This window comes from Loxodonta africana, chromosome 21, assembly GCF_030014295.1.
Source record: "Loxodonta africana isolate mLoxAfr1 chromosome 21, mLoxAfr1.hap2, whole genome shotgun sequence".
In the NCBI taxonomy this organism is placed as follows: domain Eukaryota; kingdom Metazoa; phylum Chordata; class Mammalia; order Proboscidea; family Elephantidae; genus Loxodonta; species Loxodonta africana.
Genome location: NC_087362.1, coordinates 18,259,097 through 18,276,956, shown reverse-complemented (window position 1 = coordinate 18,276,956; position 17,860 = coordinate 18,259,097). Strand labels below are relative to the sequence as shown.

The following is a 17,860-nucleotide window of genomic DNA, read 5'->3' as shown; positions in this document are numbered from 1 at the left end:
GAGATTCCTCTTCCAGATACCTTTCTCACCTGTATACATACTTTCTCTCCTAAGCATGTTGTATTTTTTATCCTGTTCAAACCCTCATCAATCATTAATCATTCACAAAAATCATGTCTTATGATAAACCAAACCAAACTTGTTGCCGTTGAGTCGATTCCGACTCATAGCGACCCTATAAGACAGAGTAGAGCTGCCCCATAGAGTTTTCAAGGAGCACCTGGTGGATTCGAACTGCCAACCTTTTGGTTAGCAGCCATAGCTCTTAACCACTATGCCACCAGGGTTTACGCCTTATGATAGTGGTCCTCAAAGTGTGGTCCCCAGACAGCAGCAATACATGGAAACATGTTAGAAATGCAAATTCTGGGAACCCATTCTGAATCAATGAATCAGAAACTCTAGGCGGTAAGACCCAGAAATTTGTGTTTTAATAAACTCCGAAGTGATTCTGATGCATGCTAATGTTTGAGAATCACTGCTTTATGAGAACTGAAATAAACAGTGGAAAATATAAAACAATTATGATATACTAATACTACAGAAAATCATGTATTAAATGTTAAAGAGAATGAAGCAGAGATCTATATGAATCTGATGTTGAACAACAGCCAAGACATATTACAATGTGAACAAAGTAATTTGCAGAACAATGTGTATCATATGGTATTTGTTTTTGAAAAAAATGGTGTGTAGCACAGAAAAAGAAATAGAATGATATGCACAAAAATGTTTAAGCCCCACACGGAGGGAATTAAGATTGAGGACAAAAAGTAAAGAAGAACCCATACTTTTTTACTCAATACAGTTTGAAATTATTAAATTTAGGTATTCCAAGTTTTAACAAGAATTTTTAATATGGGAAGAATATATTCTAAAAGGTACCAATAATTTATCTCGGGGAAGGGGGTGTTGTTGGCTTATAGGTGGTTTTTATTTTCTTAATACTTTTCAATCAATTTCAAATTCTCTACTTTTTCAATCAGTTTCAAATTTTGAACAATTTTATATTTTTAAGTTTTCATGAACTTTTAATTACACAAGTAATACATGACTTTATTCAAAATGTAATGTTCCTTGGTTCCTAAAAAGTAAACATAAGATCACCATAACAAAAAAAAAAACCAAACCCACTGCTGTGGAGTCAATTCTGACTCATAGCGACCCTATAGGTCAGCGTAGAACTTTCCCACAGGGTTTCCAAGGAGAGGCTGGTGGATTTGAACTGCTAACTTTTTGGTTAGCAGCCAAGCTCTTAACCACTGCGTCATCAGGGCTCCAAGATTATCACATGACCCAGCAATTCCACTCCTGTGTATAAAGCCAAACAGTATTGAAAACAGGTTTTCGAAGAGAAGAGTCTACAGAAATGTTTATAACAGCAGTACTCAAAATAGCCAAAAGGTGGAAAAACCCAAATATTTATCAACTAATGAACAGTTAAACAAAATCTAGTATATCCATATAATGGAATATTACTCATCCATGAAAAGGAAAGATTAACCTTGAAAACATGCTAGGTGAAAGAGGCCAGATATGAAAAGGCCACACATTATATGATTTCATTTACATGAAATGTCTAGAACAGGCAAATCCATAGAGAGAGAAAGCAGATTAGTGGTTGCCAGGGGCTGGGGTATAATTACTATAACCCCTTCTTTTTTTTTTTTTTAACATTTAGGTCTTTAATCCACTGGGTATTGTTTTGTTGAATGGTCTCAAAATTAGAACTTCATTTTTTTTCCAAATTGTTCCTGATTTCTTTCAATGGTGTGTATTGTGTAGATAATTTTTTCCAACTGATCAGAAATACCCTCCTTATCATGTATCAAATTTTCATACATACATGGATCAAATTCTGATTTTATATTACTTTCATAATAAAAAAGTTAAAAAAAAAAAGACTAAAGTCTTTATCTTCAAAGAATTTAAGGGAGGTTAATAAACATATAGGTAATGGTTTTAAGGGATATTACAAGATTTCTGGTAAGAATTTTGCTGCATATTATCACCACCTCGTCTTTGTGTCCTGAAAATCATTCAAAAGCAACAAAGAGCTGGGGAGTGGGAAGATGGCAGGGAGGAGGGGGGGAAGGGAGCCCAAACACCATTTTTGGCAAAATTAGGAGATTAGATGTATAATCTCCAGACTTCAAAGTATATGTGACATCAAGCAGGAATTACATGGAAGAAAGTAGAGACACAAAGCTCTGGAGAGAGGGACGAGCAGTGATAGATCTCAAAAAGAGTCAGCAAGAAGACATTTTCCGGAATGTAAGAGCACTCCCTGGTATGACAGGCGTCTATCCAACCTATACTTGGTTTGGAACCTTGGTGGTGTAGTGGTTAAGAGCTATGGCTGTTAACCAAAAGGTTGGCAGTTCAAAACCACCAGCAGCTCCTTGGATACCCTATGGGGCAGTTCTACTCTGTCCTATAGGGTCACTATGAGTCGCAATTGACTCAATGGCAACCGGTTTGGTTTTGGTTATTGCTGGAAAACTTAATAGTTTTCTGTTAAACAAGTATTGGGTCAAAAGAAACAGAAACTGAAATCAGAAATCATTAGAAAGTAGTAACAATTAAAACAATACATATGAGAATCTATGGGATACTACTAAGGGATTGCCCATAGAAAAATGTGAGACCTAAAGCATAAATAATAAAGAATAAAAACAAATAAGCATCTCATCAACAAGTAGGAAAAAAACGAAATAAATTGAAGAAAAGCAGAAGAAAGGTGTTAAGAGAAATTAAAGAGTTAAAAAGCAGAGGGACACTAAAACTAAGGAAATTAAAAACCAAAATCAACTCACTGAAAAATAAAGTAAATAAACTATAGTTAGCCTAGTCAAGAAAATAAATAATGGGAGAAAGCATAATAAAAAATGTTTCAAGGGAAATAACAGAAATAAAAAGAAATATTTTGCTTAATTTCAGGCAAATTTGAAAACGTGGATAAGTTATCTATTTTCTAGGAAAGTATTATTTAAAAACTGATCCCAGAAGAATTAGGATCTCTAAACAGACCCTTTTTTTTTTTTTTAAAGAGAGAAAGTTATCAATGAACAACCACTTCACCCAACAAAACAAACAAAAAAATCACCAGGCCCAGCTGTTTCCAGATGAGATAATGCCATTGATACTTCAACAATTCTAACTCAGGGGTCAGTAAACTATGGCCCAAAAGTCAAGTCCCACTCTCCTCCTGTTTTTGTAAATAAAGTCTTATCAGAACAGGCATGCTCATTTGTTTATGTATTATCTATGGCTGCTTTGCGGTACAATGTCAGAGCTGAATAGCTGTGACTCGGAGTATATGGTCTGCAAACTTGAAATATTTACTATCTGGCCCTTTACAGAAAATATTTGCCAACCCCTGCTATAGAGCATCACAAAGGAATAAACTTCTAGTGATTTTTTGTGAAGAGTGTGTATAACAAGAATACCAAACTCTAACAATGATTTCCACAACAAAAGGAAGCTACAGGTAAATCTCACAAGGATTAACAAAAAAATCCTAAATAAAGTATCATCAAACATCAAACATTAGTACATTGAACTGGTAACGTATCATAACCAAGGAGGGCTCACTGAAGGAATGCCAGACAGCTCAGTATTACATTACCTAGTAATATAATTCATTATAATATTAGATAAGGGAAAACATTTATATGAGCAATTCCACAGGTAGGGGGGTACAAAATCAATGTAAAGAAATGCATAGCTTTGACACATACAAAGCCCAGTTACGAGATCTCACAGAAAAACAGGCACCACCTAGAAGAGCAAACAAAAAGGACATACTATACCTAGAAATTAGCTTACTAATAAAAGTATGAAATCTCAATGAAAGGCACTACAAAACTCCAAAGCCTGATCAAAGAGAGAGGCTTGCACGTTCTTCTTGAACAGGAAAAACATAGTATGTTGATTTTCCTTACGGTAATGTACGAATTTAATAATCCAATAAAATGCCAACAGATTTTTTTTGTGGGGGAAGGTGGAATAAATTTAATAAATTGTAAACTCATGCAACAATTCATGTAACAACCAGGGCCAATACCTAAAATATTTAAAGAGTTCTTTTATAAAAGACCAAAACCAACTAAAAAAAAAAAAAAAAGGTAAAAAATATGGACAGAAAATTCAGAAAAGGAAATACAAATGACACAAGCATTTGAAAAAATGTACTCAACTTCACCTATGATAAGAGATAGATGAACTATGAACCCAAATGGATATATATCTTTTACCTATCGGATTGGCAAAAATCAGAAAGTCTGATAATGAAAGTTTAGCAAGGCTATGGGGAAAATGCAATTGACCCAGCAATTCCGCTCCTATGTCTGTAACCTACAGATATACTTCTGTATCTGCAAAATTACCTTGTGTAAAAGGTTATTTATTGCACCATCATTGTCACATCAATAAATGTCCATCAAATAGTCACCGTGCATTCATACAATGGAAATAACGTGTAGCCATAACACAGATGGATCAATATGAAAAAATTTCCTAGATTTATTATTATATGAGTAAAAATAAACCAGATGGAGAATACTGCATACATTATGCTAACAACTGTATTTAGAAAGGGAGGGTGACTATTCGTGTTTGCTTATGTATGTATTAAAAATATTTACATTTTTATGTATAAATATCGGTCAAAGCAATCACAATGCTAACTGGGATCACAACATCAATACCTGGAAGGAGAAAGTGGAAACTGGCAGGACAAAGACTTCTTACTTCACATTTTTATATATTTGTTGGTTTCCAGACCGTGTGAATGTAATACCTTCTAAAAAATCAACTTATAAGCTAATATTATAATATAATATTGCAATATTAGGGTCCTGCATTATTTTTTAAATGCTATTACGAAAAGGAACCTCAGTTTTGAAATGGAAAAACAGGTACCGTACTCAGTCTCCTTTGCTTCCTTTTCCTCAGCCCACACATCAGTAACAGGACAGGGCAAGCTACCATCTTTTTTTAATCCAGTTAGCTCGTGTAGAACTTCTGTTTCCAAATCATCAGGTTCTGCAAAGCAAAAACAGAACAAGAAACATGTCTGAAAGCAAAACTAGTGTTGGGAAAACCAAATGAGCTTTCTATAAATTGTCGCTACCTAATTTTAGGCTCATACATTAGTTATAACAGAAAAACTAAACATTTTATCTGTAGGCCTCTCATCCTGTTCTTGTGCTCGACACTCTAAGGCAACTGTTTTCTGAAATAACAGGATCTTCCTTCTGTTTCATCACTACAATAGAAACTGCGTTACAGAGGAAATACTGCGTACTCTGGGTTTTTTATTACTACATAAATTTTTCTCTTTACTAAAACTTCAGGATAATGTGAAATGGTTTAAAGAAGATATAAAAACCAGCTTAAAGGATAAAAGTATATGTGGATAGAAATGTGGGAGAATAGGCTGTGGTAACATTGAATAGTGACTAAAAGGACCATTCAAATCTATCTTCAGCAACCATAAAAGAAAACAAACAAAAGAATATTACCTGGACTTATTTTGAAAACATAATTGAGGTACACTAAGCCTATTTTCCCAGGCCCTCAAAATAGTAATATTTATTAATAATAAATAAAATCTCTTTTCTAGCAGAAGCTCATTTTTTACCTAGTTGATATTTTTTTAAAGAAAAGCAGTGATAAAAACACGAGCTTTTCTTTCTTTAAATGCTTAGCTTCTCTTTTCCTCTCCAGTTAATACTATCAATACCATTTTGTTCACCACCACCTCCTCTTTTTTTCTGAAATCCAGTCTTTCCTTCTCCTTTTCCAAATACGTGCTCTAATCAGAAAAATAATTGATATTGTACCAATCCTTAAAGGTTTTCTCCTTTATTCAATTTTTTTTTTGGAGGGGTGTCACTCATACAAGGTAAGTAAGTACTCTGGGAGCATATCCTCTTTTACTTTATTTTATGAATAATTCTGTCCTCCAGTACCTTAATCATAGAAATGTGACTTTTTCTCATTTTACAAGCTAGATATATGATCATATGGACCACAAAGCCTAAAATATTTACTACCAAACCAAGCATACTGCCGTCCGTCAAGTTGATTCTGGCTCATAGCCACCCGACAGGACAGAGAAGAACCGCCCCATAGGGGTTCCAAGGCTGCAGACTGCTACCTCTTTCTCCTGCGGAGTGGCTGGTGGGTTCGAACCACCAACCTTTCAATTAGCAGCCAAGCACTTTAACCACTCATCACCAGGGCTCCTTAGAGCCTGGAACAAACCACAAAAACCAAACCCACTGCTTTCGATACCTATTCAGAGCAACTCTATAGGACAAAGAACGGCCCCATAGGGTTTTCAAGGCTATGAATCTTTATGGAAGCAGACTGCCACATCTTTCTCCAGCAGAGCGGCTGGTGAGTTCAAACTGCTGAGCTTTCATTTAGCAGCCAAGCACTTTAACCACTGCACCACCAGGGCTCCTATAGCTTGGACAGAGGGTGTTGAATTTACTCTCTAGTCCTTTATAGAAAAAGTTTGCTGACCCCTTGCATTAGGCTATACAGTCTCCATTAAATGTCCAACTTTTTTTTAAGAAAAAGTAGCTAGTAACTATGCTTTTAAGATACCTACTTTAAGACACCTAATAACCATGATTTTAATAAGGCAATTTAACTTATTGTGGTGAATTAAACATGGTCACACATGTCACAAGGTCTCTGATGGTCCTCTCATCTAGAGGTGGGCTCTGTTTCCCTCGCTTGAGTTTAGGCGGGCATTGTGATTGCCCTGACCAATGCAGTGTGGCAGAAGTGATCTATGCCAGTTGCAAGCCCAGTTTTTAAGAGGACTAGCAGCTTCCACCTTGGTAGCTAGAAGCCTGCGCCACCATGAGAAGAAGTTTAACTATCCTAGAAAGACCAGGTGGCAAGGCCCTGACACTAAAATGAAGAAGGAGAGGGACCTAGCTAAGCAGGCCCACCTGAGCCCTGCCAAGATGCCAAACATGGGAGTAAAGCCATCTTGGATCCTTCAGACTAGCCTAGCTGCCAGCTGAATATCAATCACCAAGTGACCCCAGACTAAAGCACATGATTACAAAAATCATATTAGCTATGCCCTGACTCAATTCTTGACATACAAAATGAGGTATAATAAATTAACTAGTTGTTGTTTTAACAGTAAGTTTTTGGGGGTGATTTTTCATGTAGCAATAGAAAACAAGAACACTTATTGAAAACATGCAGATTTGAGATGGATCACCCAGACGTATATACAATTTTGACGATTTGTTTATAGAGGCCTGTTTATAAAGAAGAAATTTAAGCACTTTTAAGTCAAATACAGCTCATTTTGATCCATTAAAACATACCATCCAAATTTCCTTCTGGTATCAGTAACATCTGTGGAGATGACTCCCTAACCTGTGGACTTTTTATCTCAATAGGAGGAGAATCAACAGTAGCTGAGGGGTGTATTTCAAGAGAAATACATTGTACTTTTTCTTCTCCAGCAATTAAGGGTTTGTATTTTTCCCCTTCAGGAGAAATCTCTGTAGAAACAAAAGATGAAAAATTATGCTAGGTTCTCAAAATGGCTTGAATTTTACCTATGACAGCATTTAGAGCAAACTTCAAAAATTACATCCTGAAGAGACAACCTACAGATTAGGAGAAAAATTTTGGGAACCATAAATTGGATAAGGGTTTAATACCCAGAATATATAAAGAACACTACAATTTAACAGTAAAAAGACAAATATCCGAATCAAAAAACAGCAAAAGAAACAGACATTTCATTAAAGAGGACACAGAAATGGCCGACAAGCACATGAAAGTATATTCGACACCGTTAAACCAAAAAACCAAACCAGTTGTTGTTGAGTTGACTCTGACTTGTGGTGATCCCACGTGTTTCAGAGTAAAACTGTGCTCCACAGAGTCTTCAATGGCTGTGATCTTTTGGAAGCAGACTTCCAAGCCTGTCTTCCAAGGCACCTCTGGGTGGTTTCAAACTGCCAACCTTTTTGTTAGTAGCCCAGCACTTAACCATTTGTGCCACCCTGGGACTTGTAAAAAGAAAACCAAACTCGATGCCGTCGAGTTGATTCCAACTAATAGCAATCCTACAAGACAAAGTGGAACTGCCCCACACGGTTTCCAAGGAGCACCAGGTGGCTTCGAACTGCCAACCTTTTGGTAACCACCCGTAGCGCTTAACCACTATGCCACCAGGGTTTCCCATTAGTCATTAGGGAAGATGCAAATCAAAACCGCCCCCACTGGAATGGCTATGATCAAAACACCAGAAAATAACATGTCAGCGAGAATGTGGAGAAATCAGAAGCTTGTCCTTTACTGGAGGGAATGCGAAATGGCACAGCACTATGGAAAACAATTTAAAGGCACCTCCAAAGGCTAAACACAGAACTACCATATGACCCAACAATCCCAATCCTAGGTATATACCTGAAAGAATTAAAAGCAGGAACAGAAACACATATGTCAATGTTCACCGTAGCACTGTTCACAAGAGCCAAAAGCTGGAAACTACCTATATGTCCATCGACAGGTGAACGGATAAACAAAATGTAGTACATCCATAAAATGAAGTATTAGCTTGGAAAATGAACAAAACCCTCCTGAAAAAAGACTGGGTTATAGAAGACATCAAGGAGGGAATAAGAAAATTCTTAGAAAGCAACGAGAATGAAAATACTTCCTATCAAAACCTCTGGGACACAGCAAAAGCAGTGCTCAGAGGCCAATTTATATCGATAAATGCACACATACAAAAAGAAGAAAGAGCCAAAATCAGAGAACCGTCCCTACACCTTGAACAAATAGAAACTGAGCAACAAAAGAATCCATCAGGCACCAGAAGAAAACAAATAATAAAAATTAGAGCTGAACTAAATGAATTAGAGAACAGAAAAACAATTGAAAGAATTAACAAAGCCAAAAGCTGGTTCTTTGAAAAAATTAACAAAATTGATAAACCATTGGCTAGACTGACTAAAGAAATACAGGAAAGGAAACAAATAACCTGAATAAGAAACGAGAAGGACCACATCACAACAGAACCAAATGAAATTAAAAGAATCATTTCAGATTATTATGAAAAATTGTACTCTAGCAAATTTGAAAACCTAGAAGAAATGGATGAATTCCTGGAAAAACACTACCTACCTCAACTAACACATTCACAAGTAGAACAACTAAATAGACCCATAACAAAAAAAGAGATTGAAACGGTAATCAAAAAACTCCCAACAAAAAAAAAGCCCTGGCCCGGACGGCTTCACTGCAGAGTTCTACCAAACTTTCAGAGAAGAGTTAACACCACTACTACTGAAGGTATTTCAAAGCATAGAAAATGACGGAATACTACCCAACTCATTCTATGAAGCCACCATCTCCCTGATACCAAAACCAGGTAAAGACATTACAAAAAAAGAAAATTATAGACCTATATCCCTCATGAACATTGATGCAAAAATCCTCAACAAAATTCTAGCCAATAGAATCCAACAACACATCAAAAAAATAATTCACCCTGATCAAGTGGGATTTATACCAGGTATGCAAGGCTGGTTTAATATCAGAAAAACCATTAATATAATCCATCACATAAATAAAACAAAAGACAAAAACCACATGATATCAATTGATGCAGAAAAGGCATTTGACAAAGTCCAACACCCATTTATGATAAAAACTCTTACCAAAATAGGAATTGAAGGAAAAATTCCTCAACATAATAAAGGGCATCTATGCAAAGCCAACAGCCAATATCACTCTAAATGGAGAGAATCTGAAAGCATTTCCCTTGAGAACGGGAACCAGACAAGGATGCCCTTTATCACCACTCTTATTCAACATCGTGCTGGAAGTCCTAGCCAGGGCAATTAGGCTAGACAAAGAAATAAAAGGTATCTGGATTGGCAAGGAAGAAGTAAAGTTATCACTATTTGCAGATGACATGATTATATATACAGAAAACCCTAAGGAATCCTCCAGAAAACTACTGAAACTAATAGAAGAGTTTGGCAGAGTCTCAGGTTATAAAATAAACATACAAAAACCACTTGGATTCCTCTACATCAACAAAAAGAACACCGAAGAGGAAATCACCAAATCAATACCATTCACGGTAGCCCCCCAGAAGATAAGATACTTAGGAATAAATCTTACCAAGGATGTAAAAGACCCATACAAAGAAAACTACAAAGCTCTACTACAAGAAATTCAAAAGGACATACTTAAGTGGAAAAACATACCTTGCTCATGGATAGGAAGACTTAACATAGTAAAAATGTCTATTCTACCAAAAGCCATCTATACATTTAACGCACTTCCGATGCAAATTCCAATGTCATATTTTAAGGGGATAGAGAAACAAATCACCAGTTTCATATGGAAGGGAAAGAAGCCCCGGATAAGCAAAGCACTACTGAAAAAGAAGAAGAAAGTGGGAGGCCTCACTCTACCTGATTTCAGAACCTATTATACAGCCACAGTAGTCAAAACAGCCTGGTACTGGTACAACAACAGGCACATAGACCAATGGAACAGAACTGAGAACCCAGACATAGATCCATCCACGTATGAGCAGCTGATATTTGACAAAGGACCAGTGTCAATTAATTGGGCAAAAGAAAGCCTTTTTAACAAATGGTGCTGGCATAACTGGATATTCATTTGCAAAAAAATGAAACAGGACCCATACCTTACACCATGCACAAAAACTAAGTCCAAGTGGATCAAAGACCTAAACATAAAGACTAAAACGATAAAGATCATGGAAGAAAAAATTGGGACAACCCTAGGAGCCCTAATACAAGGCATAAACAGAATACAAAACATTACCAAAAATGATGAAAAGAAACCCGATAACTGGGAGCTCCTAAAAATCAAACACCTATGCTCATCTAAAGACTTCTCCAAAAGAGTAAAAAGACCACCTACAGATTGGGAAAGAATTTTCAGCTCTGACATCTCTGACCAGCGCCTGATCTCTAAAATCTACATGATTCTGTCAAAACTCAACCACAAAAAGACAAACAACCCAATCAAGAAGTGGGCAAAGGATATGAACACACATTTCACTAAAGAAGATATTCAGGCAGCCAACAGATACATGAGAAAATGCTCTCGATCATTAGCCATTAGAGAAATGCAAATTAAAACTACCATGAGATTCCATCTCACACCAGCAAGGCTGGCATTAATCCAAAAAACACAAAATAATAAATGTTGGAGAGGCTGCGGAGAGATTGGAACTCTCATACACTGCTGGTGGGAATGTAAAATGGTACAACCACTTTGGAAATCTATCTGGCGTTATCTTAAACAGTTAGAAATAGAACTACCATACAACCCAGAAATCCCACTCCTGGGAATATACCCTAGAGATACAAGAGCCTTCATACAAACAGATATATGCACACCCATGTTTATTGCAGCTCTGTTTACAACAGCAAAAAGTTGGAAGCAACCAAGGTGTCCATCAACAGATGAATGGATAAATAAATTGTGGTATATTCACACAATGGAATACTACGCATCGATAAACAACAGTGACGAATCTCTGAAACATTTCATAACATGGAGGAACCTGGAAGGCATTATGCTGAGCGAAATTAGTCAGAGGCAAAAGGACAAATATTGTATAAGACCACTAGTATAAGATCTTGAGAAATAGTAAACCTGAGAAGAACACATACTTTTGTGGTTACGAGGCGGGGAGGGAGGGAGGGTGGGAGAGGGTTTTTTATTGATTAATCAGTAGATAAGAACTGCTTTAGGTGAAGGGAAAGACAACACTCAATACATGGAAGGTCAGCTCAATTGGACTGGACCAAAAGCAGTTTCCGGGATAAAATGAATGCTTCAAAGGTCAGCGGAGCAAGCGCGGGGGTCTGGGGAACATGGTTTGCCGGAACTTCTAAGTCAATTGGCAAAATAATTCTATTATGAAATCATTCTGCATCCCACTTTGAAATGTGGCGTCTGGGGTCTTAAATGCTAACAAGCGGCCATCTAAGATGCATCAATTGGTCTCAACCCACCTGGAGCAAAGGAGAATGAAGAACTCCAAGGTCACACGATAACTATGAGCCCAAGAGACAGAAAGGGCCACATGAACCAGAGACCTACATCATCCTGAGACCAGAAGAACTAGTTGGTGCCCGGCCACAATCGATGACTGCCCTGACAGGGAGCACAGCAGAGGACCCCTGAGGGAGCAGGAGATCAGTGGGATACAGACCCCAAATTCTCATAAAAAGACCAAACTTAATGGTCTGACTGCGACTAGAGGAATCCCAGCGGCCATGGTCCCCAGACCTTCTGTTGGCACAGGACAGGAACCATCCCCAAAGGCAACTCATCAGACATGAAAGGGACTGGTCAGCGGGTGGGAGAGAGACACTGATGAAGAGTGAGCTAATTATATCAGGTGGACACTTGAGATTGTGTTGGCAACTCTTGTCTGGAGGGGGGATGGGAGGATAGAGAGAGAGGGAAGCCGGCAAAATTGACAAGAAAGGAGAGACTGAAAGGGCTGACTCAAGAGGGGGAGAGCAAGTGGGAGTAGGGAGTGAGATGTATGTAAACTTATATGTGACAGACTGATTGGATTTGTTAACGTTCACTTGAAGCTTAATAAAAGTTATTAAAAAAAAAAAAGATCATGGAAGAAAAAATAGGGACAACCTTAGGAGCCCTAATACAAGGCATAAACAGAATACAAAACATTACCAAAAATGACAAAGAGAAACCAGATAACTGGGAGCTCCTAAAAATCAAACACCTATGCTCATCTAAAGACTTCACCAAAAGAGTAAAAAGACCACCTACAGATTGGGAAAGAATTTTCAGCTATGACATCTCTGACCAGCGCCTGATCTCTAAAATCTACATGATTCTGTCAAAACTCAACCACAAAAAGACAAACAACCCAATCAAGAAGTGGGGAAAGGATATCAACAGGCACTTCACTAAAGAAGATATTCAGGCAGCTAACAGATACATGAGAAAATGCTCTCGATCATTAGCCATTAGAGAAATGCAAATTAAAACTACCATGAGATTCCATCTCACACCAGCAAGGCTGGCATTAATCCAAAAAACACAAAATAATAAATGTTGGAGAGGCTGCGGAGAGATTGGAACTCTCATACACTGCTGGTGGGAATGTAAAATGGTACAACCACTTTGGAAATCTATCTGGCGTTATCTTAAACAGTTAGAAATAGAACTACCATACAACCCAGAAATCCCACTCTTTGGAATACACCCTAGAGAAATAAGAGCCTTCACACAAACAGATATATGCACACCCATGTTTATTGCAGCTCTGTTTACAATAGCAAAAAGCTAGAAGCAACCAAGGTGTCCATCAACGGATGAATGGATAAATAAATTGTGGTATATTCACACAATGGAATACTATGCATCGATAAAGAACAGTGACGAATCTGTGAAACATTTCATAACATGGAGGAACCTGGAAGGCATTATGCTGAGCGAAATTAGTCAGAGGCAAAAGGACAAATATTGTATAAGACCACTAGTATAAGATCTTGAGAAATAGTATAAACTGAGAAGAACACATACTTCTGTGGTTACGAGGCGGGGAGGGAGGGAGGGGGGAGAGGGTTTTTTACTGATTAATTAGTAGATAAGAACTGCTTTAGGTGAAGGGAAGGACAATACTCAATACATGGAAGGTCAGTTCAACTGGACTGAACCAAAAGCAAAGAAGTTTCCAGGATAAAATGAATGCTTCAAAGGTCAGCGGAGCAAGGGCAGGGGTTTGGGGACCATGGTTTAAGGGGACTTCTAAGTCAATTGGCAAAATAATTCTATTATGAAAACATTCTGCATCCCACTTTGAAATGTGGCGTCTGGGGTCTTAAATGCTAACAAGCGGCCATCTAAGATGCATCAATTGGTCTCAACCCACCTGGAGCAAAGGAGAATGAAGAACTCCAAGGTCACATGACAACTAAGAGCCCAAGAGACAGAAAGGGTCACATGAACCAGAGACCTACATCATCCTGAGACCAGAAGAACTAGTTGGTGCCCGGCCACAATCGACGACAGCCCTGACAGGGAGCGCAACAGAGAACCCCTGAGGGAGCAGGACAGCAGTGGGATGCAGACCCCAAATTCTCACAAAAAGACCATACTTAATGGTCTGACTGAGATTAGAGGAATTCCGGCGGTCATGGTCCCCAAACCTTCTGTTGGCACAGGACAGGAACCATCCCCAAAGGCAACTCATCAGACATGAAAGGGACTGGTCAGCGGGTGGGAGAGAGACGCTGATGAAGAGTGAGCTAATTATATCAGGTGGACACTTGAGATTGTGTTGGCAACTCTTGTCTGGAGGGGGAATGGGAGGATAGAGAGAGAGGGAAGCCGGCAAAATTGTCACGAAAGGAGAGACTGAAAGGGCTGACTCAAGAAGGGGAGAGCAAGTGGGAGTAGGGAGTGAGATGTATGTAAACTTGTATGTGACAGACTGACTGGGTTTGTAAACGTTCACTTGAAGCTTAATAAAAAAAAAAGAAAAAAATGAAGTATTAGTCATAAAGAGAAATGAAGTCCTGATACATGGTACAATAAGGGTAAGTCTTAAAAACATTATGTTGATTGAATTAATCAGTAACGAAAGAATAAATATTATATGATCCCGCTTATATGAAATGGGCGAATAAATGCACAGAGACCAAAGCTTATTATTGGTTACCAGGAGTGAGGGAAGGGGCACTCAGTGTCTGTTAACAGTGGTGAAATAATCTGGAAACGGATAGTGGCCAAGTTGCACAACAAGAGGAATGTAACCAATGTCACTGAATTGTACATGTAAAATATGTTGAATTGGCAAATGTTTTGATACATATATATTTACCACAATAAAACAATTAAAAAAATGCAGCCCTACAAGTAATTACTCATTAACCTCTGTCAGATAATAAAAAATAACAAGTGATTGAGGTATATCATAGTCGAATTTCATTTGTATACAGTAATTGTTTCCAGGGTGGATAATATATGGTTTGCTTCTTTTTCCCTTTCAAAATCAATATATATGTATCAAAACAGTATTTTTAAAATTATTAACTAATTTTTTTTTGTTTGTTCGTAGTAATTTCTACTTCTAATTGCTCTACAAGTCTCCATATTTTAATCAATGCCAGGAGAGAGTGGATTTACCTCATACCGAATTCTTGCAGTTATCTACAACTCACCCAAATCACTCCCGTTTATTCCTTGAAGGTTTTGCTTTCTATTTCTAGCTCACTGTCAGCAAATCTCTCCAACGCTAATTCTGTCATAACCCTTAGGAAAAGAAAGGCCTTTTAAATTAATGAGCAGAGTTAACTAGCTATCCAGACCAGGAGGAAGAAAAAAAAATGAATTGTCTCCTTTTTCATACTTCACAGAAAAACTTACATGAGTAGAACCGCAGCTCCAAATTAGAAAGCAAACCATAAGGCTTCTAGAAGATAACACAGGAGTGTATCATCATGGTTGCTTGGGATTTTTAAAAGAGAATACAAAAAATGCTAATTATGAAGAAAAAGACTGAATAAATTGGACTATAATAAAATTAACTATTTTTGTTCTTTAAAAAAAATGCTATTCATAACTGGATAACCATTTGCAAAAAAAATGAAACAGGACCGATACCTCACACCATGCACAAAAACTAACTCCAAGTGGATCAAAGACCTAAACATAAAGACTAAAACGATAAAGATCATGGAAGAAAAAATTGGGACAACCCTAGGAGCCCTAATACAAGGCATAAACAGAATACAAAACATTACCAAAAATGATGAAGAGAAACCCGATAACTGGGAGCTCCTAAAAATCAAACACCTATGCTCATCTAAAGACTTCTCCAAAAGAGTAAAAAGACCACCTACAGATTGGGAAAGAATTTTCAGCTCTGACATCTCCGACCAGCGCCTGATCTCTAAAATCTACATGATTCTGTCAAAACTCAACCACAAAAAGACAAACAACCCAATCAAGAAGTGGGGAAAGGATATGAACACACATTTCACTAAAGAAGATATTCAGGCAGCCAACAGATACATGAGAAAATGCTCTCGATCATTAGCCATTAGAGAAATGCAAATTAAAACTACCATGAGATTCCATCTCACACCAGCAAGGCTGGCATTAATCCAAAAAACACAAAATAATAAATGTTGGAGAGGCTGCGGAGAGATTGGAACTCTCATACACTGCTGGTGGGAATGTAAAATGGTACAACCACTTTGGAAATCTATCTGGCGTTATCTTAAACAGTTAGAAATAGAACTACCATACAACCCAGAAATCCCACTCCTGGGAATATACCCTAGAGATACAAGAGCCTTCATACAAACAGATATATGCACACCCATGTTTATTGCAGCTCTGTTTACAACAGCAAAAAGTTGGAAGCAACCAAGGTGTCCATCAACAGATGAATGGATAAATAAATTGTGGTATATTCACACAATGGAATACTACGCATCGATAAACAACAGTGACGAATCTCTGAAACATTTCATAACATGGAGGAACCTGGAAGGCATTATGCTGAGCGAAATTAGTCAGAGGCAAAAGGACAAATATTGTATAAGACCACTAGTATAAGATCTTGAGAAATAGTAAACCTGAGAAGAACACATACTTTTGTGGTTACGAGGCGGGGAGGGAGGGAGGGTGGGAGAGGGTTTTTTATTGATTAATCAGTAGATAAGAACTGCTTTAGGTGAAGGGAAAGACAACACTCAATACATGGAAGGTCAGCTCAATTGGACTGGACCAAAAGCAGTTTCCGGGATAAAATGAATGCTTCAAAGGTCAGCGGAGCAAGCGCGGGGGTCTGGGGAACATGGTTTGCCGGAACTTCTAAGTCAATTGGCAAAATAATTCTATTATGAAATCATTCTGCATCCCACTTTGAAATGTGGCGTCTGGGGTCTTAAATGCTAACAAGCGGCCATCTAAGATGCATCAATTGGTCTCAACCCACCTGGAGCAAAGGAGAATGAAGAACTCCAAGGTCACACGATAACTATGAGCCCAAGTGACAGAAAGGGCCACATGAACCAGAGACCTACATCATCCTGAGACCAGAAGAACTAGTTGGTGCCCGGCCACAATCGATGACTGCCCTGACAGGGAGCACAGCAGAGGACCCCTGAGGGAGCAGGAGATCAGTGGGATACAGACCCCAAATTCTCATAAAAAGACCAAACTTAATGGTCTGACTGCGACTAGAGGAATCCCAGCGGCCATGGTCCCCAGACCTTCTGTTGGCACAGGACAGGAACCATCCCCAAAGGCAACTCATCAGACATGAAAGGGACTGGTCAGCGGGTGGGAGAGAGACGCTGATGAAGAGTGAGCTAATTATATCAGGTGGACACTTGAGATTGTGTTGGCAACTCTTGTCTGGAGGGGGGATGGGAGGATAGAGAGAGAGGGAAGCCGGCAAAATTGACAAGAAAGGAGAGACTGAAAGGGCTGACTCAAGAGGGGGAGAGCAAGTGGGAGTAGGGAGTGAGATGTATGTAAACTTATATGTGACAGACTGATTGGATTTGTTAACGTTCACTTGAAGCTTAATAAAAGTTATTAAAAAAAAAAAAAGATCATGGAAGAAAAAATAGGGACAACCTTAGGAGCCCTAATACAAGGCATAAACAGAATACAAAACATTACCAAAAATGACAAAGAGAAACCAGATAACTGGGAGCTCCTAAAAATCAAACACCTATGCTCATCTAAAGACTTCACCAAAAGAGTAAAAAGACCACCTACAGATTGGGAAAGAATTTTCAGCTATGACATCTCTGAC

General features: G+C 38.1%; 1 protein-coding gene across 1 annotated transcript in view; it reads right to left on the bottom strand.

The window, feature by feature from the left end:
- The window catches only part of NEK1 (NIMA related kinase 1), a 200,528-nt gene that overhangs the window by 28,247 nt on the left and 154,421 nt on the right, over nucleotides 1-17,860 (bottom strand). Inside the window, exons 28-29 of the mRNA XM_064273582.1 lie at nucleotides 7,362-7,541; nucleotides 4,929-5,046 (exon numbers count right to left, since the gene is read on the bottom strand). Of these exons, the coding sequence (XP_064129652.1) occupies nucleotides 4,929-5,046; nucleotides 7,362-7,541 (298 nt within the window). The remainder of the gene's footprint in view (nucleotides 1-4,928; nucleotides 5,047-7,361; nucleotides 7,542-17,860) is intronic.